The 23987-nt window shown below is 60.3% G+C and overlaps 2 protein-coding genes across 3 annotated transcripts in view; both read left to right on the top strand.

The window, feature by feature from the left end:
* IREB2 (iron responsive element binding protein 2) overlaps positions 1-12258 on the top strand; it is a 39442-nt gene extending 27184 nt beyond the window's left edge. For both annotated transcript variants that reach the window (XM_036415609.2, XM_036415608.2), the window contains 9 exons: positions 1091-1175; positions 1380-1536; positions 2142-2266; positions 4659-4763; positions 4840-4982; positions 6691-6838; positions 7134-7256; positions 10727-10912; positions 11304-12258. In XM_036415609.2, coding sequence (XP_036271502.1) covers positions 1091-1175; positions 1380-1536; positions 2142-2266; positions 4659-4763; positions 4840-4982; positions 6691-6838; positions 7134-7256; positions 10727-10912; positions 11304-11414 — 1183 coding nt within the window. In that variant the 3' untranslated portion in view covers positions 11415-12258. The remainder of the gene's footprint in view (positions 1-1090; positions 1176-1379; positions 1537-2141; positions 2267-4658; positions 4764-4839; positions 4983-6690; positions 6839-7133; positions 7257-10726; positions 10913-11303) is intronic.
* Positions 12259-15095: 2837 nt separating this feature from the next.
* HYKK (hydroxylysine kinase) lies at positions 15096-23806 on the top strand. The gene is made up of 5 exons (XM_036415623.2): positions 15096-15260; positions 19190-19540; positions 20572-20711; positions 21777-21960; positions 23136-23806. Exons 2-5 carry the CDS (start codon positions 19204-19206, stop codon positions 23594-23596), a joined length of 1122 nt encoding a protein of 373 aa, XP_036271516.1. The 5' UTR covers positions 15096-15260; positions 19190-19203; the 3' UTR covers positions 23597-23806.
* The last annotated feature ends 181 nt before the right edge of the window (positions 23807-23987 follow it).

The raw sequence follows: 23987 nt of genomic DNA, 5'->3' as shown, positions 1-23987 counted from the left end.
TGCATTTTCAGTCCTGTCGTCTTGAATTGTCTGCCAGGGACTCCCTTGGCCTGAGGGGGGAATGACTGCGGTCAGTCCCGGCCGCTCGGGCCTCTCGCCAGAAGGTGCTCCCCGGGGTGAGCCCTCCGGAGGATGTGCAGGACACGGTCCGGGTCACGTTCCCAGCGAGGAGGCCGAGGCTTCTCCCAGTGTCCGATGCAGCCTCACCCCGGCTCCTCTGGGCCTGCCCGACGGCTGTGCCCCTCCGGGTGTGCCCGTCCGAGGGTACCCATCCGGGTGTGTCCCTCCGGGTGTGCCCATCCGGGTGGGCCCGTCCGAGTGTGCCCCTCCGGGTGTGCCCCTCTGAGTATGCTTGTCTGAGTGTGCTCCTCCAGGTGTGCCCGCCAGGGTGTGCCCATCTGAGTGTGCCCGACTGGCTGTGCCCCTCCGGGTGTGCCCGTCCGAGTGTACCCATCCGGGTGGGCCCGACTGGCTGTGCCCCTCCGGGTGTGCCCGTCCGAGTGTACCCATCCGGCTGTGCCCCTCCGGGTGTGCCCCTCTGAGTATGCTTGTCTGAGTGTGCTCCTCCAGGTGTGCCCCTCCGAGTGTGCCCGCCAGGGTGTGCTCATCTGAGTGTGCCCGACCGGGTGTGCCCCTCCGGGTGTGCCCATCCGACTCTGCCTGACCAAGTATGCCCCTCCGGGTGTGCCCATTCAAGTGTGCCCCTCTGAGTGTGCCCGTCCAAATATGCTCCTTCAGGTGTGCTCATCCGAATGTGCCCCTCCAGGTGTGCCTTCCGGGTGTGCCCCTCCAGGTGTGCCTCTCTGAGTGTGCCCCTCCAGGTGTACCTCTCTGAGTGTGCCCCTCCGGGTGTGCTTGTCTGAGTGTGCCCCTCTGGGCGTGCCAGTCCCAAGTGTGCTCCTCTGGGCGTGCCCCTCCTACTGTGGGCAGTGGGCAGCCAGCCAGGGGGCGGCCTCGGCCCAGGTCGGGAGGGGAAGGGACGGCAGGCTGGTCTGAGTCACGACTCCTCAGGTTATGGCGCGGGAGGAAGCTGACTGCCCCTCGCGCACGCGTGGCGGTGCTCTGCCAACCCGGTGCTTCTCTGCCGCAGGTTTGAGGTCGTCGGCTACGGCTGCTCCACGTGCGTGGGGAACACGGGGCCCTTGTCCGAGGCCGTCCTGAGCGCCGTCAAACAGGTAACGGCTCCTCCTCACGCGCCTGCCGTTAACTCACCGGGAACGTCTGTTGATGCGTTTATAGGCGCTAGTCCTCGCACCGTCCACCCTAAAATAACCAGAAGGCCCGTCTTTTGATTCTCAGAGTGATTCTTTAGAAGGGAAGGCTCGCTCGTGTCCCCATGGGGCTGCCCCCGGCCGCCCCTCACCCGGCCTGTGTTTCAGGGCGATCTGGTCACCTGCGGCGTCCTGTCCGGAAGCAGGAGCTTCGAAGGGCGGCTCTGCGACTGCGTCCGCGCCACCTACCTGGCCTCCCCGCCCCTGGTGGTGGCGTGCGCCATCGCCGGCACCGTGAGCATAGACTTCCAGACGGAGCCCCTCGGTACGCCCGCACCTGCCCCGGGTTCCAGCAGGTCACATGCACCGCCGTTGAAACTCACTCTTCAGGCGAGAAACAGGCCTGTTAAATGCATCTCAGATCACACCGACAGTCAGAGGGCGGAGGCTCAGCATTGGAACCGTCCGGCTCCTGAGAATACCTGGTTCACAGGACCCGCCCTCTGAAATCATTCCAGCAGACCACACTAGCCCCCACCGAGTTTTCTGGAAGCCAGTAGTGACCCCCTTACTGTTCTCACAGCACCCAGTTCTATTGCAGAATAACATGAACCTGTTAGGTGGTGTGTCTGGGGCTGTGCTAGAACTACCTGCTCACTGTTCTCTGGAAGTGACTGCCTCAGTCACAGCTCCACACGCTTTCCATCCCTCCTGAGCCTCCGTTAACATTAATAACCTTATTATGAGACGCGTGTTTCTGATCTTTCCCCGCCAGGACCTAGCAGTTAGCATTTCATGTGCCTCAGGCATGGCACAGCCCTGGCGCTGGGCTGGGCTAAGCTGAGGACTGCACATGCGCTGTGCCCAGTCCGGGGCCTCCCTACCCGTGGCCGGGCTTTGGAGTTACGGTTTGTGTTCGTGTCTCGCCAGGCACGGACCCCGCCGGCAGGCACGTCTACCTGCAGGACATCTGGCCCAGCCGAGAGGAGGTGCAGCGGGTGGAGGAGGAGCAGGTGCTGTGCTCCGTGTTCCAGGCGCTGAAGGAGAGGATGGAGGTCAGCTCGGGGCCCGTGGCCGGCGCGGGCGTGTTCTCTGGGGGTCCAGGCGGCTCCGGGCGCCACGTGGCCTGCGCGGTCCGAACGCGAGGGTCGTCGTACATCTGGAATCTGAGAGCAGAGCTTGGAGGACGGGCGTTGGTTTTGGCGCTTACAGCAGTGCAGCCAGCGGGCGGGGCTCCGCGGCTGAGCATCGGCCCCCGAACCAGGAGGTCGCTGGCTGGTTCCGGGTCAGGCACACGCCCGGGTTTCTCAGTCCCCAGTGTGGGGCGTGTGGAGGCACCAGGCAATCGATGATGATTCTCTCATCGATGTTTCTCTCTCTCACCGTACACTACCCTTGCTTGTCACTCTTACCGAAATGGTTCAGAATTCAAAAGAATTGGGTGCAGTGACATCCCACTCCCTCTCCTCAGAGGGGTCAGATCCCTAAACATCTCCCAAAGGTGTATGCGCACACAAGCATGAACAATACAAACAGGAGGCAGAGCCAAAACCGGTTTGGCTCAGCGGTAGAGCGTCGGTCTGCGGACTGAAAGGTCCCAGGTTCGATTCAGGTCAGGGGCATGTACATTGGTTGCGGGCACATCCCCTGTAGGGGTGTGCAAGAGGCAGCTGGTCGATGATTCTCTCTCATCGACGTTTCTAGCTCTCTATCTCTCTCCCTTCCTCTCTGTAAAAAGTTAAAATATATTTTAAAAAAAAAACAACAACAAAAAAAAAATAGGAGGCAGAAAGGGCATCGGTGCACTCCTGTTTACCGAGTACATGCTGTGAGGTCAGCGTGTGTCTGTGCACAAAACGGTTCTCCTGGGAGAGGAGGTAGTGATAGTGCAGAACGGCCAGGGAAGTCACACCGTGTGTGAGAAAGCGGTACAGGCTGTGGAAGGTACAGATGAAAACACAGGACAAAGAGCCGGTTGTGCAGAATGGGGGGCACGCTGCAGTTTTAGGGGGGAGGGCTGAAAAGGGCCTTGAGCGGAGGTTACAGGTGGTCACATGCCTGGGCTCAGAGTCACACTTTCCCAGTCGGTGGGCGGGGCGGCCTGGGGGAGTCGCTGGGAGTTGTGATAAAAGGCAGTCTTTGCTCTTTGCTCGGGGTTTAGTGGTGGGGAGCATCGTGGGGAGTGTTGGGAAGCTGAGAGGGAGGCATGTCATCATCAGAAGGCTGGCTCTGGACTGAGCCATGCTGGGGGCGGGGGCGGTGAGCACGGAGCAGGGACGTTGAGGTCCAGCTCGGGCGTTGCAGGGCCTCGGAGCTGAGCACTGGGCACTGGCGTGTGGTTGGGGAGGACGGATACACAGGGAGGTGGAGGGACACATCTCAAAGCAGAGGCCTTTCTGTCCTGTTCTTCACAGTGAGCAGCATCTCGTGCACACACACAGCACACATACACGTGCACACACAGACATAGCACACACACAACACACATACAGCACACACACAGCATACACAGCTCATACACAGCACATTCAAACATACATCTCACACACACACACAGCATGCTCACTCCTCAGCAGCGTGTGCGGATCTTTCTAGCTCCTCCAGCTTCCTTCGCGTTCATTAAGGCTTTGTTTTTTTGTGGGATGTGTCATTGATTTTTAGAGGGAGAGAGAGACATCAGTCAGCTGCCTCCCTTTCTCACCCAACTGGGCACGGGACCGAAACCTAGGTGGGTCCCTGACTGGGGATCGAACCCACAACCTGTTGGTAGATGGGCTGATGCTCCAACCACCTGGTCAGGGTGGATTCTGAAGCCTTTCATGTTCAGTTTATAATAAAACTTAACTCTGAAGGTGTTCCTGCAAATACAGCGTGCTGAGATTGGACGAGAAGTCTTTATTCCTCCTGGGAATGCCATGATGGTTTATTTTATTCTTTTAAATATGTCTTTGTTGATTTCAGAGCAGAAGGGAGAGGGGGATAGAAACATCAGTGATGAGAGAGAACAATTGATCGGTGGCCTCTTGTGCGCCCCCAACTGGGGATCGAGCCCACAACCCAGGCATGGGACCTTTCAGTCTGCAGACTGATGCTCTATCCCACATGTGTCAAACACAAGGCCCGCGGGCCAAATCCGTCCCGCCAGGCCTTGCAATGTGGCCCGCACCGCGCTGTCATCACTGCACTCCGCTGCGTTTCCATCACAATGACAGTTTATGACTGTTCAGTAAACCATTCGGCCCGCGATTTAGGCTGGATTTTAGATTTTGGCCCCTTCTCTGATTGAGTTCGACACCCCTACTCTATCCACGGAGCCGCACCAGCCAGGGTGCCACGATGGTTGAGAATGCGCTGTTCGCCTTCCTCAGGAAATGGGGAAGCCTGAGTAGTTTCATTCCCGTGACCGCTGCCTAAGCCTCTTGTCTGACCCTCTGTCCGCTCCCCCAGACGGGCGACAAGCGGTGGAACTCCCTGGAGGCGCCCGACTCGGTCCTGTTCCCGTGGGACGCCAAGTCCACGTACATCCGGTGCCCCTCGTTCTTCGACGGGCTGGTGAGTACAGCCGTCCCTCCTCTCTCGGCCGGTGAGTGACACCGCGGAGCTCAGCGCCTCCCCTCCCCCCCTCCAGACCCGGGAGCCGGCCGCCCCGCCGCCCATCGAGAACGCGCACGTCCTGCTGCACCTGGGCGACGCCGTCACCACCGACCACATCTCCCCCGCGGGCAGCATCGCCCGCAGCAGCGCTGCCGCCAAGTACCTGACCCACAGAGGGTGGGTGCGCCCGGGGCGGGGCACCCTGTAACGGGGGGGGGGGGGGGGGGGCGGCGCACCTGCCTCTGCCCAGAGCCTGCAGGTCAGCGTGGCCGTGGCCGTGGCCGTGGCCGGTGTGGCTCAGCGGGTGGGGCTTGGTCTGCCCGCCTGGTAAAGGCCGGGGGCTGGCCTCGCCGCCCTCCTGGGTGGGGGCAGGCTGCCATGTGCTGGGTGGGCTGGGCTGTAGAGTGCAAGGGCAGGTTCCTGGGGCTGGGATCAAGTCAAAAGCCAGGTGAGCTTTTCAGTCCTCACTCAGGAGGAGTTTTTCATTGATTCTAGAGAGAGGAAGGGAGGAACATGGATGGAGAGAGAGAAACATTGGTTGGTTGCCACACGTAGATGCCCGGCTGGAGGTTGAACCAGCGGCCTGGGTGTGTGCTCCGACCAAGAACCAACACACACCCCCCCCACCCACCTGTCTGTGTGTGGGGCACCACTCCAGCCACCTGAGCCACACCACTGATCCCACGCCTTGTCTGACATAAAGAGGGAGGACGCTAATTGACCATCACACCCTCACAAAGATGGCGGTGCCCAGTTCCCTCAGCTGCCCGGCTGCCCAGAGCCGCCCGAGGCCCAGCTAACCAGGGCCGGCCGAGGCTGGCGCTGCCGGCAGTGGCAGCAGCAGAGGAGAGATGGGGCGTCACCTTCCCCTGATGGCCGGGTTGCCTCCTGCCCCTGAGGGCTCCCGGACTGTGAGAGGGGGCAGGCCAGGCTGAGGGACCCTCCCTCCAGTGTATGAATTTCCAAGCACCGGGCCTCTAGTTGGTGTGTAAGAGTGCAGGGGCGGGAGTCTGAGTGTGAGGACAGCATGGAGAGGCAGAAAACCATGCCTTGAAGTACCCTGTTTCCCCGAAAATAAGACAGTGTCTTATATTAATTTTTGCTCCCAAAGATGCGCTAGGTCTTATTTTCAGGGGATGTCTTATTTTTCCATGAAGAAGAATACGGTGCACATTTATTGTTAAACGAAAATAAAGGAAATGCATTACCTGTATACGGTACGGTAGTACGGTAGTTGTCAACACAAACCAGACACACTGTGAATCCTACAGTAGCAAGAATTTACGCATTTATTCAATGACAATCGTGTCATCCTCTTCTGGAACATCGTCCTAACAATCCAGTTCCTGAATTTCCTGGTGAATTTCTTGTGACTCCATTTCTTTCAGAATCAGTTGACCAAATCTCTCATGGTTAGCCTGGGGGGGGCCTTATTTTCGGGGGGATGCCTTATATTTCACTCAGAAGGAAACCTGTAAGTAGGTCTTATTTTCGGAGGATGTCTTATTTTCGGGAAAACATGGGACGAGGAGACACAAGGGAGTGAGATGAATGGGATGCATTTGTGAACCGCATTTGGGTCCTGATGGGGACAAACCAGCACAGGAAGGGAGACGGGCAGGGGCCGCGGTGTTAACTGCCTGCCTGAGAGGAGGAAGCCGCAACTTCTTTTGTTGCCTTTGTTTTTATTTTTTGCTGTTTTGCTATTGGTGATCGTCAGGGCCCGGCCCGTCTCCTAGAGAAAGGACCTGGGCGTGTCCGTGCAGATCCGCCGAGTTTCTTGGGCGTTGGCTGTCCCGTGTTCCCTCCTTGCGTAGAGGCTGGGAGTTTTCCGTGATTAATAAAGTGCGTTCCAGTAAGTGCTGCTATTCCTGGCTTCTTGCAGCCTTACCCCTCGGGAGTTCAACTCCTACGGAGCCCGCAGAGGCAACGACGCCGTCATGACCAGAGGCACTTTCGCAAACATCAAGCTTTTCAACAAGTTCATCGGGAAACCGGCTCCCAAGACCATCCACTTCCCGTCGGGGCAGACGGTGAGGGGCGTGTGGAGCGGGGGCCGGGCTGAGGGGTTGGGCGGGGGTGACTCTGTCTGTCTGTCTGTCTGCCGCAGCTGGACGTGTTCGAGGCCGCGGAGCGGGGGCCGGGAGGGGGTGACTCTGTCCGTCTGTCTGTCTGTCTGTCCGTCTGCAGCTGGACGTGTTCGAGGCCGCGGAGCGGGAGGCCGGGAGGGGGTGACTCTGTCCGTCTGTCTGCCCACAGCTGGACGTGTTCGAGGCCGCGGAGCGGGAGGCCGGGAGGGGGTGACTCTGTCTGTCTGTCTGCCCACAGCTGGACGTGTTCGAGGCCGCGGAGCTGTACCAGAGGGAGGGCATCCCACTCCTCATCCTCGCGGGGAAGAAGTACGGCGCCGGGAGCTCCCGAGACTGGGCGGCCAAGGGGCCCTACCTGCTGGTACGGCCCTCCCCGCCTGCCCTCCCCGCCTGCCCTCCCCGCCTGCCCTCCCCCCTGCCCCTCCCCGCCTGCCCTCCCCCGCCTTCCCTCCCCGCCTGCCCCTCCCCCGCCTTCCCTCCCCGCCTGCCCTCCCCGCCTGCCCTCCCCCGCCTTCCCTCCCCGCCGGCCCTCCCCCGCCTTCCCTCCCCGCCTGCCCTCCCCGCCTTCCCTCCCCGCCTGCCCTCCCCCGCCTTCCCTCCCCGCCGGCCCTCCCCCGCCTTCCTCCCCCGCCTGCCCTCCCCGCCTTCCCTCCCCGCCTGCCCCTCCCCCGCCTGCCCTCCCCGCCTGCCCTCCCCGCCTGCCCTCCCCCGCCTTCCTCCCCCGCCTGCCCTCCCCGCCTGCCCTCCCCGCCTGCCCCTCCCCCGCCTGCCCTCCCCGCCTGCCCTCCCCGCCTGCCCTCCCCCGCCTTCCCTCCCCGCCGGCCCTCCCCCGCCTTCCCCTCCCCGCCTGCCCTCCCCCGCCTGCCCCCCCCCGCCTGCCCCTCCCCGCCTGCCCTCCCCCGCCTTCCCCTCCCCGCCTGTCCCTCCCCGCCTGCCCCTCCCCACCTGCCCTCCCCCGCCTTCCCCTCCCCGCCTGTCCCTCCCCGCCTGCCCCTCCCCGCCTGCCCTCCCCCGCCTTCCCCCTCCCCGCCTGTCCCTCCCCGCCTGCCCCTCCCCACCTGCCCTCCCCCGCCTTCCCCTCCCCGCCTGTCCCTCCCCGCCTGCCCCTCCCCACCTGCCCTCCCCCGCCTTCCCTCCCCGCCTGCCCCTCCCCACCTGCCCTCCCCCGCCTTCCCTCCCCGCCTGCCCTCCCCGCCTGCCCCTCCCCCGCCTTCCCTCCCCGCCTGCCCTCCCCCGCCTTCCCCTCCCCGCCTGCCCCTCCCCCGCCTTCCCTCCCCGCCGGCCCTCCCCCGCCTTCCCCTCCCCGCCTGCCCTCCCCCACCTTCCCTCCCCGCCGGCCCTCCCCCGCCTTCCCCTCCCCGCCTGCCCTCCCCCGCCTTCCCCTCCCCGCCTGTCCCTCCCCGCCTTCCCCTCCCCGCCTGCCCTCCCCCGCCTTCCCCTCCCCGCCTGTCCCTCCCCGCCTGCCCCTCCCCGCCTGCCCTCCCCGCCTGCCCTCCCCGCCTGCCCCTCCCCGCCTGCCCTCCCCGCCTGCCCTCCCCCGCCTGCCCTCCCCCGCCTGCCCTCCCCCGCCTTCCCCTCCCCGCCTGCCCTCCCCGCCTTCCCCTCCCCGCCTGCCCTCCCCCGCCTTCCCCTCCCCGCCTGCCCTCCCCCGCCTGCCCTCCCCCGCCTGCCCCTCCCCGCCTTCCCCTCCCCGCCTGCCCTCCCCCGCCTTCCCCTCCCCGCCTGTCCCTCCCCGCCTGCCCCTCCCCGCCTGCCCCTCCCCGCCTGCCCCTCCCCGCCTGCCCCTCCCCGCCTGCCCTCCCCCGCCTGCCCTCCCCCGCCTTCCCCTCCCCGCCTGCCCCTCCCCGCCTGCCCCTCCCCGCCTGCCCTCCCCGCCTGCCCTCCCCGCCTGCCCCTCCCCTGCCTTCCTCTCCCCGCCTGCCCCTCCCCGCCTGCCCCTCCCCGCCTGCCTCTTCCCCGCCTGCCCTCCCCCGCCTGCCCTCCCCCGCCTGCCCCTCCCCCGCCTGCCCCTCCCCCGCCTGCCCTCCCCCGCCTGCCCTCCCCCGCCTGCCCTCCCCCGCCTGCCCCTCCCCCGCCTGCCCCTCCCCGCCTGCCCCTCCCCGCCTGCCCCTCCCCTGCCTTCCTCTCCCCGCCTGCCCCTCCCCCGCCTGCCCCCCCCCCGCCTGCCCCTCCCCGCCTGCCCCTCCCCGCCTTTCTCTCCCCGCCTTCCCCTCCCCGCCTGCCCCTCCCCCGCCTTCCCTCCCCGCCTGCCCCTCCCCCGCCTGCCCCTCCCCGCCTGCCCTCCCCGCCTGCCCCTCCCCCGCCTTCCCTCTCCCCGCCTGCCCCTCCCCGCCTTCCTCTCCCCGCCTGCCCCTCCCCAGCCTGCCCCTCCCCGGGTTCTGTTCCCCGAGGCGCCGCCGTCCTGGGCTTTGGGGCTTGTCTTATCCTATAACGTGTGCGGGTTTTCCGGGTGATCTTACATAAGCTAGTTGCATTAATCCCCAAATTTGAGCCCACAGCAGCCTTTTCTTTTTTTACATATATTTTATTGATTTTTATAAAGAGGAAGGAAGAGAGAGTTAGAAATGTCCATGAGAGAGAAACATCCACCAGCCGCCTCCTGCACACCCCCCACTGGGGATGTGCCCGCAACCAAGGTCCATGCCCTTGGCCGGAATCGAACCCGGGACCCTTCAGTCCGCAGGCCGACGCTCTGTCCACTGAGCCACCCCGGCCAGGGCGGCCTTTTCTTACTTGAGGAAACGGGGAGTGGTGTGTCCGCACGAGCAGCTTTCTGTGCCGGCCCCCTGGCACTCCCCCGTCTCGGACTTGCTCCAGGAGGCGCAGGCCTTTCTACTCGGTTTCCCGCCTGCCGGCGGGGAGCGGCTCCTGAGGCGGCTCCTCGGGGAGCACGGGCCGTGGCACGTGTGCGCGCGTCCCCCCCCTCAGGCGGCGGGAGGAGCGGGTGCCTGCAGGTGTGGCCGGAGGCGGCTCGCCGGCTCCGCCTCGTGTGCGGGAGGCTTCGTCCTCTCCCCGCGCCCTGAACGGACAGCCTGGTGGTGGGCGCTGCAGCTCCTCTTCCTGGGCTTTCCCGAGGACCGGGAATGGTGGTGATCGGGCAGCCTGCCTGCCTTCTGAGACGCCCTCGTCCCCGCTGTTTCCCTTCTGGGCCTCCCCCGTCGCAGGCGGTCCCTGCTGTCCGCTCAGTTGCAGGCTGACCCGCAGGGGGCGCGGCCGGGCTGGGCCGGGCTGGGCGGCGTGGGCGGTGCTCGGGGGCGATGGGGCCGGCTCAGCCTCGCTCCGACCCAGAGGCCCCTCCCCTCCTGGGCCAGTCCTCGTCTCAGAGCAGGACGGGGCGCTCCCGGGGGCGGAAACCCCTCTCGGGGCCCAGGCTCGCACAGACACGCACCGTGTGTGGTGGGTGGCGGGAGGGTGTGGGGGGGAGGGATGCGTGGACGGTGAGGAGCTGGGCCTGGAGCTGCTCCGGCTGCTTCTCCGGGGAGGCCCTCCTCCCGGGGGCCAGGACGGGGCAGGGCTGCCAGCACCCAGGCGGGGCTTCGGCCGAGCCCGCAGGTCCCGGTGCCTTGTGGTCTGGGTGGGCCGGGCCTTCCCTGCGGGGCACCGAGCTCTCTCAGCGGCCCCTTCCCTGATCCTGGCTGTAGGGGCATCTCGGGAGGGGACAGGCAGGAGCCCCTGGGCCAGGCCCACCCTGGCGGGCACAGAGCAGCCTGTAAAAGGCTCCGTCCGGATGCTCGGAGTGTGGGCTCGGAGCTCGGACCCAGAGCAGAGGCTCCCCCGTACAGGGCGCAGGGAAGGCCCCGCAGGGCGGCGGGCTGACGCGGTGTGTTGCAGGGCGTGCGGGCGGTGCTGGCGGAGAGCTACGAGAAGATCCACAAGGACCACCTGGTGGGCATCGGCATCGCGCCCCTGCAGTTCCTGCCCGGGCAGAGTGCCGCCACCCTGGGCCTCTCCGGCCGCGAGACCTTCTCCCTGGCCTTCCCCGCGGAGCTGTCTCCGGGAGCCACGCTGAGCGTGAAGGTACCCGGCCCCTGGCCGTCGGGGGAGACGGGGAGCCGGGCACAGCGGCCGCCTCCGCCCAGCTCTGTCCTGACCCCACGTTAACGGGGAGGCAGGGCTGGCTGTCGGGGCAGAGGAGGGGGAGCGGGTGTCTGTGCGGTGAGTGTTGGACGGGAGATGGACGGGAGCAGTCAGCAGATGGACGTGGCTCACAGTCAGAACCCGAGGGACTGGGTTCGTGTTCTAGGCGCCGTCGTGTGGCCCTTCAGAACCGGGGACGACAGTGTGTCCGGAGCCGAGGCGGGGGGCATGGGGTGGTGAGCGAGCAGGAGGTGTCCCGGACAGGCCGCGGGGTTCGCGGGGGACGCGGGGCCCGCCCGCCCGCCCTCACGCGGTCTCTCTTCTTTCCCAGACGAGCGCCGGGAAAGTGTTCAGCGTGGTCGCCGCCTTTGAGAACGACGTGGAGGTAACGCTGTACAAGCACGGGGGGTTGTTAAACTTTGTGGCACGGAAATTCTCCTAGTACCGACTGCCCGGGACCCCCAAACGGAACCGCGGACACTCCGACGCCCGGCTCCTGCGGGAGGGAGGCCCCGAGGCACGTAGCTGCAGAATGAACTCTGATTTTCAATCCTTTCGATGGTGCTATTCACACTGCTGGGCTCGGCATGCGTGCGTGGCGGACGAGAGGTGAGTCCGAGCGTCCTCACCGAGTGTAAATACAGGCGGGACTGACGTCGGAGTCTGCTGTGCGGAGCCCCGGGTGGTCTGTTCCGTTGGCATCGCGGAGGCTGTGGCGCTGCGGCTGACGCTGTGCGGGTTGGGTCAGACGGACGGGTGGACCAGTCCCTCCTCCGGCGATGCTGGTGCAGACTGAGCCCGGGCGGCCGGGGGAGGCCTCCACGCCCAGCCCCTGCAGCCCCGCACGGCGACAGCGACAGTGTCGTGCAGCCCTCACACTCTCGGCGGAGCCTCTGGCCGGGCTCAGTAGCCGGCTGAGGGGAGGAGGCAGCGACTCACTGGGGTGCCATCACCCCGGGAGCTGGGAGCTGGGGTTCGCCAACAGATTCCACCGCTCAGAGCTGCTCAGCTGATTTACACTGCCCCCGCCGTGTGGCTGCTCGGCCGGGGCGTGGGAAGGGTTGGCTGTTAGCTAGTGGCTCAGGTCAATGTCCTGTGGTTTGAATCCGTGTTTTCCTGACCTGCGGGGGATGGTCCTGCCTTTGTGGTGACCAAAGCTGACCCCAGTCCTCTCCAGAGGCGTCGGCTCCCCCCTCGAGGGCTCCGTCTCCAAGAAGCGGGCCAGCTTTTAAGCAGCAGCCTGGGTAATGAATTTCAGAAAGTCCCAGCCATGCCCCTTTTTAAGTCAAAAGATTAACCTCCGTGGGTGGCAGAGGTGATTTGCATGTTTCTCGCCTAAGATCCTTCCTGTGACCTGATGCATTGCTGCACTTCAGCAGGGGGTCACGGGACAGGAAGAGGGCTCCTGACTCTGAGATGCCGGGGTGCTGCCCCAGTGGGTGCAAAGCTGAGGCCTTAGCACAGTCAGTCTAGGAGCACGTGCTCAGACTGTTACATTAAAGGTGCTGCCTGGTGCTCAGAGCAGAGCGTCCTGAGTATTTGTCAGTGCCCGTGTGCTCCTGATGTACATGAAAACGAGTTGGGATGGAGAATGGTGGGTGTTGAAACACCCGTGGCAGGGTTTGAAGAAATGGCAGTTCCAGGTTGGGTTGGGGCGGGCATCTGTATTGGGTTTCGGGATATTATACGGTCTGAGGCAGAGGCGGGGGGTCACAAACATCAGATCCAGGAGGTGAAGACAGAAAAGCAAGCTGTGAACTAAGCACTTCGATTCCCACCTGCCTCGCCCAGAAAGAGGCCGGCAAACCTTGTGTGTCAGGAACACAATCGGGGCTCCTTCTCTGAACCAAAAGGCTGGGTCAGCGTGGCGTCGGCTGGGGCGGGAACAGATGTGTCCGTGCGTACTGACAGCTCTGCCTCCAGCCAAACGCTGGGTGTGCGGAAACGTGGCGCCTGGTGATCGTCGCTGTCTTACCCCCTTTGTTAACTCGATCTGGCGATTGTGGGAAGGACGTTCCAGCACAGGCGCAGAGCGTCGCCATGTCCGTGCCTTTGGTCGGCGAGAACGGCGCCCACCACTGAGCTGCGTGGTTACGCCAAAGGCTCCAGACGTCCACGTGACCCGTGGCCAAGGCTGCAGTGGCTCTGAGGGGGCCGGTGCGGCTCCGGCCCGATGAGGCCAGGCCATCGCCCGCACGGTCACTGCATGGCCTCCGCGGGCGAGCGGCCGGCGGGGAGGGATGGACTGATGGGCATTTCCCTGTGGTTAAGACGCCTTCCTCTGCCTTTGGGTTTCGGTGCTGTGATTAGGGGGAAGGAGAGGGACTCCCCACAGCATGTGAACCCCCCCTCCCCCCCCCGAACACGTCTCACTCACACAACTCCGGATTGTCAATCATAAAGCCAACAACACCGCGTAGCAGTTTTAAGTTCAATGACGCTAAGTATTGTATGGAAATCTATTGGAGGCGAAGTTCTGTGGATGACAATTGTGTATATGTTATTGATGCTGTAAATTATTTTTAATAAAGAAAATTGTATTATCACATGTTGGACTCTTCTAATAAAATAGTTTGTGGTGACTGAAAACAAAACACCTAACGAAGAGAAATAGGATGGCATCTACAATTTTCTCCTCAAACTGGCGTGCAAGAGGCAGCTGATCCATGATTCTCATCGTTGATGTTTCTCTCCCTTGTTCTCTGAAATCAATAAAAATGTACTTTAAAAAAAGAACAGGACAAAGTGAACATGGTGAGGGGGGAGAATTCACGCGTTGCCCGAGGGACAGGTAAGCAGAGCACCCTCACCAACCCGCCAGGAGTCAGACTGGCTACTGGAAACCAAATCAGAGCTGGCCAAAACCGGTTTAGCTCAGTGGATAGAGCGTCGGCCTTCCGACTGAAAGGTCCCAGGTTCGATTCCAGTCAAGGGCATGTACCTTGGTTGTGGGCACGTCCCCAGTGGGGGGCGTGCAGGAGGCAGCTGATGATTTTCTCATTGATGTTTCTAACTCTCTATCCCTCTCTCTTCCTCTCTGTCAAAAATCAATAAAATATATTAATAAATAAATAAAATAAAAATTAAAAAGCTGGTCTCAGCCCAGAGGGAAGAGATGGTAAAGAATGGGACTGCAGAAAGGCAGCCTGCTGCTTGGAGCTAAGACCCAAATCCAAAGGGGTGAAGGCCCGCCCTCAGCAGAGGTTTGGCAAACATCCGAGTCAGTCAGGGTCCCAGAAAACCGAGGGCACTACATCCTGATAGAGAACAGGAATAAAAGCGTGGGGGCCGAGCATTTACAAAAAACAAGGACCCAGTGCAAGATCCCCCCCCCTCAGAGGTGCTGTGGGCTGCGGAGTGCATCCAGCTGTCCGTCAGAGCCTGGTTGTCCTTGATGATGAGGGTTACCAAATATTACGGCCTCTACTCGGGATGTTCGGGCAGGCTCCTGGAAGTCACGTGTTTCTGCCCTTTCCCCGCGAGGAGAGAATCGGGCTCCAGTTTCTGACCCAACTACTGGCCCGCCCCTGGGGAACCTCCCGCCTCCTTTCCAACCGGTATAGTGAAGTCAGGGGCTCGGGAAGAGTAGGGAATGGGGTGCGGTGTGTGTAGTCCAGGCCCTGCGCCCCCGGAAACCTCCCATCGGCAAGCACGATCCCGGGAGCTGGGGCTGGTGCAGAGGTAGCCAGCCCGCCCGCCGGGACCTCCCGGGACCGGGGTCCGGAGGCGGCCTCCGGGGTGCGCACTGCCCGCGGGAAGGAGGGAAAGGAGAAAGGGTGGCGCCCAGACACCTCCGATCCCTAGAAAACACGGTCCTTCCAACCTCCTACCGGGCCCGCGCCCGCTGCTCCGTGCAACTCAATAGCCGGAAGCCCGGCTCACAGGGGGGGCGGGACAGAATGTCGAAGAGCCAATCAGAAACAAGAATCCCAGTGACGTGAGGCGTCCAGATTTTGACAGACGTGAGCGCCCGGGAGGCGGGGCCAGATTGCGGAGAGCTAATCAGCGGCCTAATCTCGTCCTGCGAAGTCTAGATAGGGCGGGGCGGGGCCTCGCCGTCCCTTCCTCCGCGCTGATTGGCGGCGGGGGTTCTCTCAAGGAGCCAATCAGAAGTCAGGGGTCGCGGGCTCGGGGCTGGGGCGGGCCGAGGTGCTGCAGGTCAGTGGCTGCTGCTCCGCGCGAGACCTGGCCGCGCGGGACCTGACCACGCGAGACCTCGCCCGCGCGAGGTCCGCCCTCAGCCCGGGCTGCTGGGCAGCGGCCGCCGCCTGGACCGCGGGTGCGCAGGGTAAGCGGGCTGGGGGGGGCGGGGGGACGGGGGAAGGGCGGGGGGTCGGTGCCTCCTCCTCCCTGACCCCAGGGCTGGAGCGTGGGGACCCCACGGGGGTGCGGTCCGTGCACCTGGCACCCTCAGCGCCGTGACCGACCCGGGTGGGTGCCCCCTGCGCCTTGGGTCCCCAGCACCCAGCCCCCTGCAGCCCAGCGGGAGCCCCTCGGAGCGCTGTCCTTGAAACCAGACTCGACTTCCCCTGCCTTCCTGTGCCCTTTGGGGTTAAAGGCCGGGGAGCCCCCGTTTTTGTTTGTTTGTTTTTTACTTTTAAATATATATTTTTTTAATTGATTTTTTTTTACAGAGAGGAAGGGAGAGGGAGAGAGAGTTAGAAACATCCATCAGCTGCCTCCTGCACGCTGCCCACTTGGGATGTGCCGGCGACCAAGGTCCATGCCCTTGACTGGAATTGAACCTGGGACCTCTCAGTCTGCAGGCCGACGCTCTATCCACTGAGCCACACTGGTTAGGGCAGTTTTTTACTCTTTTAATGTATTTTTATTGATCTCAGAGAGAAAGGGAGAGGGAGAGAGAGAGAGAAACACCCATGAACAGAGAATCATGGATCGGCTGCCTCCTGCACGCCCCCCATTGGGGATCGTATTTTTTATTCATTTCAGAGAGAGGAAGGGAGAGGGAGATAGCAACCATCAGTGATGAAAGAGAATCAGCTACCAGCTGCCTCCTGCACGCCCCCTTTCTAGGGATGGAGCCCACAACCCGGGCCTGTGCCCTGACCGGGAATTGAACCTGTGACCTCCTGGTTCAGAGGTCAGCGCTCAACCCCTGAGCCCCTCCACCTGGCCGGGCTCCGGGAGCCTCTGGCGAGAAGGCACCCCTTTTGTCCTCGGTTCCACCTGGGCCGGGTGCTGGGTGCAGGCCTCTGACTTCCTGCTCTCCTGGGAGGAGTGGCAGGTGCCGGAGGCCAGCTTTGGAGCAGGTGCCAAGGCAGAAACTCCTGGACTTTGGGACCGTGGGGAGCGAGGGGGGGGGGGGCGGCGTGCCTGGCGTGGCCTGCACAGAGCAGGGAGCCGAAGGTGCGGCCCCTGGCAGGAGGCCTGGCGCTGGCACTCTCTCGGGGGCTGAGGAAAACCCCGCCCGTTGGCAGGGGACGCCGACCAGCCACCTGTGGGATTCGAGTCCCTTCGCCGCCTCCGCACACGCGGGAGACGCTGGTTAAACACCTGTCCTTGGGTTTATTTGCTTTCCAGAACTGACTTGATCTGGGCCGTTAGTTCCATAGTTTGGGGTCCTTGTATAAAAAAAAAAAAATTAAAAAAAAAAAAAAAGCAAATTTAAGTTTAAAAAGAAAGCACTTTGCCCTAAACGGTGTGGCTCAGTGGGTAGAGTATCGCCTGCGGACTGAAGGGTCCCGGGTTCGATTCCGGTCAAGGGCATGTACCTGGGTTGCAGGCACATCCCCGGTGGGGGGTGTGCAGGAGGCAGCTGATCGATGTGTCTCTCTCATCGACGACGTTTCTGGCTCTCTATCCCCCTCCCTTCCTCTGTGAAAAATCAATAAAATATATTAAAAAAGAAAAAAAAATTTTAAGTCTTTTTAAAAAATATATTTTATAGATTTTTTACAGAGAGGAAGAGAGAGGGATAGAGAGTTAGAAACATTGATGAGAGAGAATCATCGATCAGCTGCCTCCTGCACACCCCCCACCGGGGATGTGCCCGCAACCAAGGCACACGCCCTTGACCGGAATCGAACCCGGGACCTTTCAGTCCGCAGGCCGACGCTCTATCCACTGAGCCAAACCGGTTTTGACTATACTTTTCTTTTTAAAAATATATTTTTTTTAGCCCTGGCTGGTGTTGTATCAGTGGATAGAGCATTGGCCTGCCGACTTAAGGGTCCTGGGTTCAATTCCGGTCAAGGTCACATGCCTCGGTTGCAGGCTCCTAACCAGTAGGGGGCGTGCAGGAGGCAGCTGAGCCATGATACTCATCATGGATGTTTCTATCTCTCTCTTCCTCTCCCTTCCTCTCTGAAATGAAAAAAATATATATTTTTTCTTGATTTCAAAGAAGGGAGTGGGAAAAAGAGATAGAAACATCCATGATGAGAGAGAATCATGGATCGGCCGCCTCCTGCGTGCCCCACACTGGGGATCCAGCCCTCCCCCTGGGCCTGCGACCTCCTGGTTCATAGGTCAATGCTCAGCCAGTGGACCATGCCGGCCGGGCTGGAAATTACATTTTAACTCAAACGAACGGTAATATGTCCAAAGGACGTCGTCGCGGATCAGGGATCTCGGGAGCTGAGTTCTTGCTCTGACTTGGTCTGTACTTTTGGGCAAAGCTCATACTGCTCCCTCTCAGGCCTAACTGTCCCCGGTGAGTAAAGCTGGTGGGAGTGGGTCAGGGGGGAGCTGGGCGAGCGGACTGAGGTGCTTTCCTGGTCTGCGTTCCGTCCCTGGAAACAGAGCTTCAGGATGGGAAGTGAGTTTAAAATAATTGATGGGGAACTGACCGGTGTGGCTCAGTGGATAGAGCGTCGGCCTGCAGACTTAGGGCCTGTATTGATTCCAGTCAAGGGCATGTACCTTGGTTGCAGGCACATCCCCAGCAGGGGGCGTGCAGGAGGCAGCTGATCGATGTTTCAAACTCTCTGTACCTCTCCCTTCCTCTCTGTAAAAAAATCAATAAAATTAAAAAATGTAATAAGCCGAAACCGGTGTGGCTCAGTGGATAGAGCGTCGGCCTGCGGACTGGAAAGGTCCCGGGTTCGATTCCAGTCAAGGGCATGGACCTTGGTTGCGGGCACATCCCCTGTAGGGGGTGTGCAAGAGGGAACTGATCAATGTTTCTCTCTCATCGACGTTTCTGGCTCGCTCTCTCTCTCCCTTCCTCTCTGTAAAAAAATCAATAAAATATATTTTTTTAAAATGTAATAAAAGAATAAAATAATTTATGGGCCTAGTCAGTGTGGCTGGTGGTTGAGCGTGGAGCTAGGAACCAGGAGGTCACAGCTGGATTCCCGGTCAGGGCACAGGCCCAGGTTGTGGGCTCCATCCCCAGTGAGGGCGATTCTCATCATGGATGTTTCTCTCTCTCTCCCTCCCCGTTTCCTCTCTGAGATCAATAAAGAAATATATTTTATTTTTTTAATATATTTTATTGATTTTTTACAGAGAGAGAGGGATAGAGAGAAACATTGATGAGAGAGAAACATCGATCAGCTGCCTCCTGCCCACCCCCCACTGGGGATGTGCCTGCAACCCAAGATACATACCCTTGACCGGAATCGAACCCTGGACCTTTCAAGTCTGAAGGCCGATGCTCTATCCACTGAGCCACACCGGTTTTGGCAAGAGATATATATATATGAGAAAAGCCGGAGCCGATTTAGCTCAGTGGATAGAGCATCGGCCTGAAGGGTCCCGGGTTCGATTCCGGTCAGGGGCGTGTACATTGGTTGCGGGCACATCCCCAGTGCGGGATGTGCAGGAGGCAGCTGATCGATGTTTCTCTCTCATCGACGTTTCTAACTCTCTATTTTTCTCTTTTCCTCTCTAAAAAATCAATCAATCAATAATAATAATAATAATTAAAAAAAACACGGAAGGGAGAAGTTCCGGAAACTTAATGGACTGAGCAACATAAAGCTAAAAAAAAGGCCCCAGCTGGTGCGGCTCAGAGGATAGAGCGTCAGCCTGTGGACCGAAGGGTCCCGGGTTCGATTCCTGTCAAGGGCCCCTGCCCAGGCTTGCAGGCTCGATCCCCCGTGTGGGGCTGCGTGCAGGAGGCGGCCGACCCGTGATCCCCTCCCATCACGCATGTTTCTCTCCTTCTCCCTTCCTCTCTGACATCACTAAGCGGACAGGCTGTGAAATCACGGCCGTTAATATGTCCGTTACGTGTCTGGCTCCCCCCTCCAGGCCGTGCTCCCGCCATGACGTCGTGCGGCGCCGACCGGGGGCCGCGGGCCTCGGCCAAGCCGGCCTTGAGCGCGGCGCAGGCCCGCGCGCTGCTGGAGGCCGAGTTCGGGCTCCCGGCGTCGCAGGTGCGGCCGCTGCCGAGCTACGACGACCAGAACTTCCACGTGCGGGCGCCCTTGGCGGGGGGCCCCGCCGAGTTCGTCCTCAAGATCAGCAACGCGGAGGCCAGCAGGACCCCCGAGCTCATCGACGTGCAGAGCCGCGCGGTCGCCTTCCTGCACCAGGCGGGCTTCCCCACGGCCTCCGTGCGGCCGGCCAGAGGCGGCGGCGTCGCCGCGCTGGTGTCCGTGGGTAAGGGGATCCCTCCACCCCCACCCATGGGTGCTGCCAGTCTGTGCACAGGAGTGGGTCTGGGTCCCAAGCAGAAACATCGAGAACAGCCTCCTCGTCGGCCCGGCCACCCGGCGTGGCTCGGGGGTTAAGCGTCGACCTAGGAAGCAGGAGGTCAGGGTTCGATTCCCGGTCAGGGCACAGGCCCGGGTGGTGGGCTCCATCCGCGGTGGGGGGCGTGCAGGGGGCAGCTGATGGATGTTTCTCTCTCATCGATGTTTCTCTCTCTCCCTCTCCCTTCCTCTCTGTAAAAAAATCAGTAAATTATCTTTTTTTAAATTAATTTATTTTCTTATATATTTTATTGATTTTTTTACAGAGAGGAAGTGAGAGAGGGATAGTTAGAAACATCGATGAGAGAGTCATCGATCAGCTGCCTCTTGCACACCCCCCACTGGGGATGTGCCCGCAACCAAGGTACCTGTCCTTGACAGGAATCGAACCCAGAACCTTTCAGTCCGCAGGCTGACGCTCTAGCCACTGAGCCACACCCGTTTCGGCTTATGGTCAGACTTGCCTACGGGACCCAATGCCACCAGCATCTTCCTGTCCTAATCTCAGCCTTTGCTGGTCCTAGGATGTCCTGAGTAAACGATATATATATATTTTTAATTAAAAAATTTGTATTGATTTCAGAGAGGAAGGGAGAGAGAGAGAAACATCCATGACGAGAGAGAATCATGAACCGGCTGCCTCCTGCACGCCGCCCACTGGGGGCCTGTGCCCTGACCGGGAATCGAACCCTGACCCCCTGGTTTATATGTCAACGCTCCACCGCTGAGCCACGCCGAGCGGGCGCTGACCGCCTCGCTCCGTCCTCTCAGCCTGCCCCGCAGATCCCGCTGATGGTGTTAGGTCAGCACACATTTTTTCTCTCTCTCGCTCTGCGAGTTCCGATTTTGTTGGCAGTGACGGTGACAGAGGCGGGGCGGGGGGGGGGCCTCTGATTCTTCTGAGACGGCTTTGACGGGAGTGTCCTTCCTCCCCTCCAGACTGCGGCTCCCGAACCCAGAGCCACCTGGTGAGGCTGCTGACCTTCCTCCCGGGGCGGCCCGTGGCCGAGGTCCCCGTCGGCCCCCGGCTGCTGTATGAGATCGGGAGGCTGGCTGCCACCCTGGATAAGACGCTGGAGGTGAGGCATGGGTTTTCTCTGTTTGTTTGTTTTAAATATACTTTATTGATTTTTCACAGAGAGGAAGGGAGAGGGATAGAGAGTTAGAAACATCGATGGGAGAGAAACATCGATCAGCTGCCTCCTGCACACCCCCTACCGGGGATTTGCCCGCAACCAAGGTACGTGCCCTTGACCGGAATCGAACCCGGGACCTTTCAGTCCGCAGGCCGACGCTCTATCCACTGAGCCACACCGGTTTCGGCAGGCTTGGGGTTTTGTTTTGTGTGTGAGCATTTTTTTATTTGTCTGGGTGTGCTTTTATATTATTATTATTTTTTTTTTTAATATACTAATACCAAAGAGATTCTTTTTAAAATATATATATATATATATTTTTATTGAGTTCAGAGAGGAAAGGAGAGGTAGAGAGAGATAGAAACATCAGTGATGAGAGCAGATCATGAATCTGCTGCCTCCTGCACACATACCCCGACACACACACTGAGGATTGAGCCTGAAACCTGGGCATGTGCCCTTGACTGGGAATCGAACCTGGGACCCTTCAGTCCACAGGCTGATGCTCTCTCCACTGAGCCACACCGGCTAGGCCAGTGGTCGGCAAAACGCGGCTCGCGAGCCACATGCGGCTCTTAGGCCCCTTGAGGGTGGCTCTTCCACAAAACACCACGGCCTGGGCGAGTCTGTTTTTGAAGAAGTGGCGTTTGAAGAAGTTTAAAAATTTTGGCTCTCAAAAGGAATTTCAATTGTTGTACTGTCGGCATTTGGCTCTGTGGACAAATGAGTTTGCCGACCACTGGTCTAAGTGTTTCTTTTTAAAAATATATATATATTTTATTGATTTTATTACAGAGAGGAAGAGAGAGGGATAGAGAGAAACATCGATGAGAGAGAATCATGGATCAGCTGCCTCCTGCCCACCCCTCACCTGGGGATGTGCCCGCCACCAAGGTCCATGCCCTTGACCGGATTGGAACCCGGGACCTTTCAGTCCGCAGGCCCACGCTCTCTCCGCTGAGCCGCACCGGTTTGGGCTGGCCTAAGCGTTTCTTGCTCTCGAGGTAGGAGTTCCACCACCCGCAGCTCAGCTGCCTCCGCCGGGAGGACTTCATCTGGAACCTGAGGAACGTGCCTCTCCTGGAGCCGTACCTGGACGCCCTGGGCCCGGGTCCGAACCGGGAGATGGTGGAGCGGGTCATCCGGCTGTTCAAGAACGAGGTCACGGCCAAGCTCAGTCACTTCCGGGAGTGTGAGTACCTCGTCCTGATTGATGTCTGCGTCGTCAGGTGTCAGCGTGGCCGAAACCGGTTTGGCTCAGCGGGGGAGCCTCAACACCTAGGAACCAGGAGGTCAGGGTTCGATTCCCGGTCAGGGCACAGGCCCGGGTTGTGGGCTCCGTTCCCAGAAGGGGGCGTGCAGGAGGCAGCCGGTCACTGATTGTCATCACTGGTGTTTCTCCCTGTCCCTTCCTCTTTGAAGTCAATAAAAATATATTTTTTAAAAAATTGTCAAATTTCAAATGGTCAGGAAAAGCTTGGCGTTACAGCATAGCTTTACCGAATAGTTGTCAGAACAGATTTCTTGGAAATCCGAGGTTAAAATAAAGAACACAGCCGGTGCCCTAGCTGGTGTGGCTCAATGGGTAGAACGTCAGCCTGCAGACTGAAGGGTCCTGGGTTCAATTCCGGTCAAGGGCACATGCCCTGATTGTGGGCTCCATCCCTATTGGGGGGCGGTGTGCAGGAGGCAGCTGATCCATGATTCTCTCTCATCATGGATGTTTCTCTCTCTTTCTCTCCCTCTTCCTTCCTCTCTGAAACCAATAAAAAAATATTAACAAAAAATAAAGAACACAGCTGGCACACCTTGGGACCCTTTGCCGCTTATAGTCAGAGGTATGTGTATTTTTTTATTTTAAAAAATATATTTTATTGATTTTTTACAGAGAGGGAGAGAGATAGAAGGTTAGAAACATCGATGAGAGTGAGTCATCGATCAGCTGCCTCCTGCACACCCCCCACTGGGGATGTGCCTGCAACCAAGGTCCATGCCCTTGACCGGAATCGAACCCGGGACCCTTCAGTCCGCAGGCTGACGCTCTATCCACTGAGCCACATGGGTTAGGGCTGAACCGGGGTATTGAACGATGGTTGTCGCCTCTCTTGCTTTTTTATTTTTTTTATTTTTTTTAATATATTTTATTGATTTTTCACAGAAAGAGAGAGGGGTAAAGAGCTAGAAACATCGATGAGAGAGAGTCATCGATCAGCTGCCTCCTGCACACCTCCCACCGGGGATGTGCCCGCAACCAAGGTCCATGCCCTTGACCGGAATCGAACCCGGGACCTTTCAGTCCGCAGACCGATGCTCTACCCACTGAGCCACACCGGTTTCGGCCTCACTTGCTTTTTGTTCTCCTCGCAGGTATCAATCACGGGGACCTCAACGACCATAACATTTTGGTGGAGCCCTGCGAGCCGGCCTCCGGGGACCCCGCCTTCCGCGTGTCCGGGATCTTGGACTTCGAGGACATGAGCTACGGCTGCTACGTGTTCGAGGTGGCGATCGCCATCATGTACATGATGATCGAGAGCCGGGACCCCGTCGGGGTGGGTGGCCACGTGCTGGCGGGGTTCGAGAGCGTCGTCCCGCTGACGCCGGCCGAGCGGGGCGCCCTGTTCCTGCTCGTGTGCGGGCGCTTCTGCCAGTCGCTGGTCATGGCCGCGCACTCCTGCCGGCTGCACCCCGAGAACGCCGAGTACCTCATGATCACGGCGAAAACCGGGTGGAGGCACCTGCAGCGCATGCTCGCCCTGGGCCGGGCGGCCGTCGAGGAGACCTGGTTCCGCACCGCCAGGTCCTACGGATCCGGGGACTCCGTGTGACCCGGGCGGAAGCTCGCAAAAACGAGGGGAGTTAAACCCGGTGGGACCAAAGCTCAGTGGGCGAGGGATGTTCCTGCACAGTTAACAATGAGGGGATGGGCCCTGGCCGGTGTGGCTCAGTGGATAGAGCGCCAGTCTGTGGACTGAAGGGTCCCGGGTTCGATTCCGGTCAAGGGCATGGACCTTGGTTGCGGGCACGTCCCCAGTGTGTGTGTGGGGGGGGGTGCAGGAGGCAGCTGATGGATGTTTCTCTCTCATCGATGTTTCTAATTCTCTATCCCTCTCTGTAAAAAAACAAACACAATAAAATATTTTAAAAATGAATGGATGGAACGGATCCATGCATGTGAAGCCACCGAGGTCTTCTATCTCATGATGATATTTTAAACTA

The sequence above is a fragment of the Pipistrellus kuhlii genome, unplaced genomic scaffold (assembly GCF_014108245.1).
Source record: "Pipistrellus kuhlii isolate mPipKuh1 unplaced genomic scaffold, mPipKuh1.p scaffold_m20_p_50, whole genome shotgun sequence".
In the NCBI taxonomy this organism is placed as follows: Eukaryota; Metazoa; Chordata; class Mammalia; order Chiroptera; family Vespertilionidae; genus Pipistrellus; species Pipistrellus kuhlii.
Note: the sequence above shows the minus strand (reverse complement) of the source record. Positions and strands in the feature narration are given on the sequence as shown.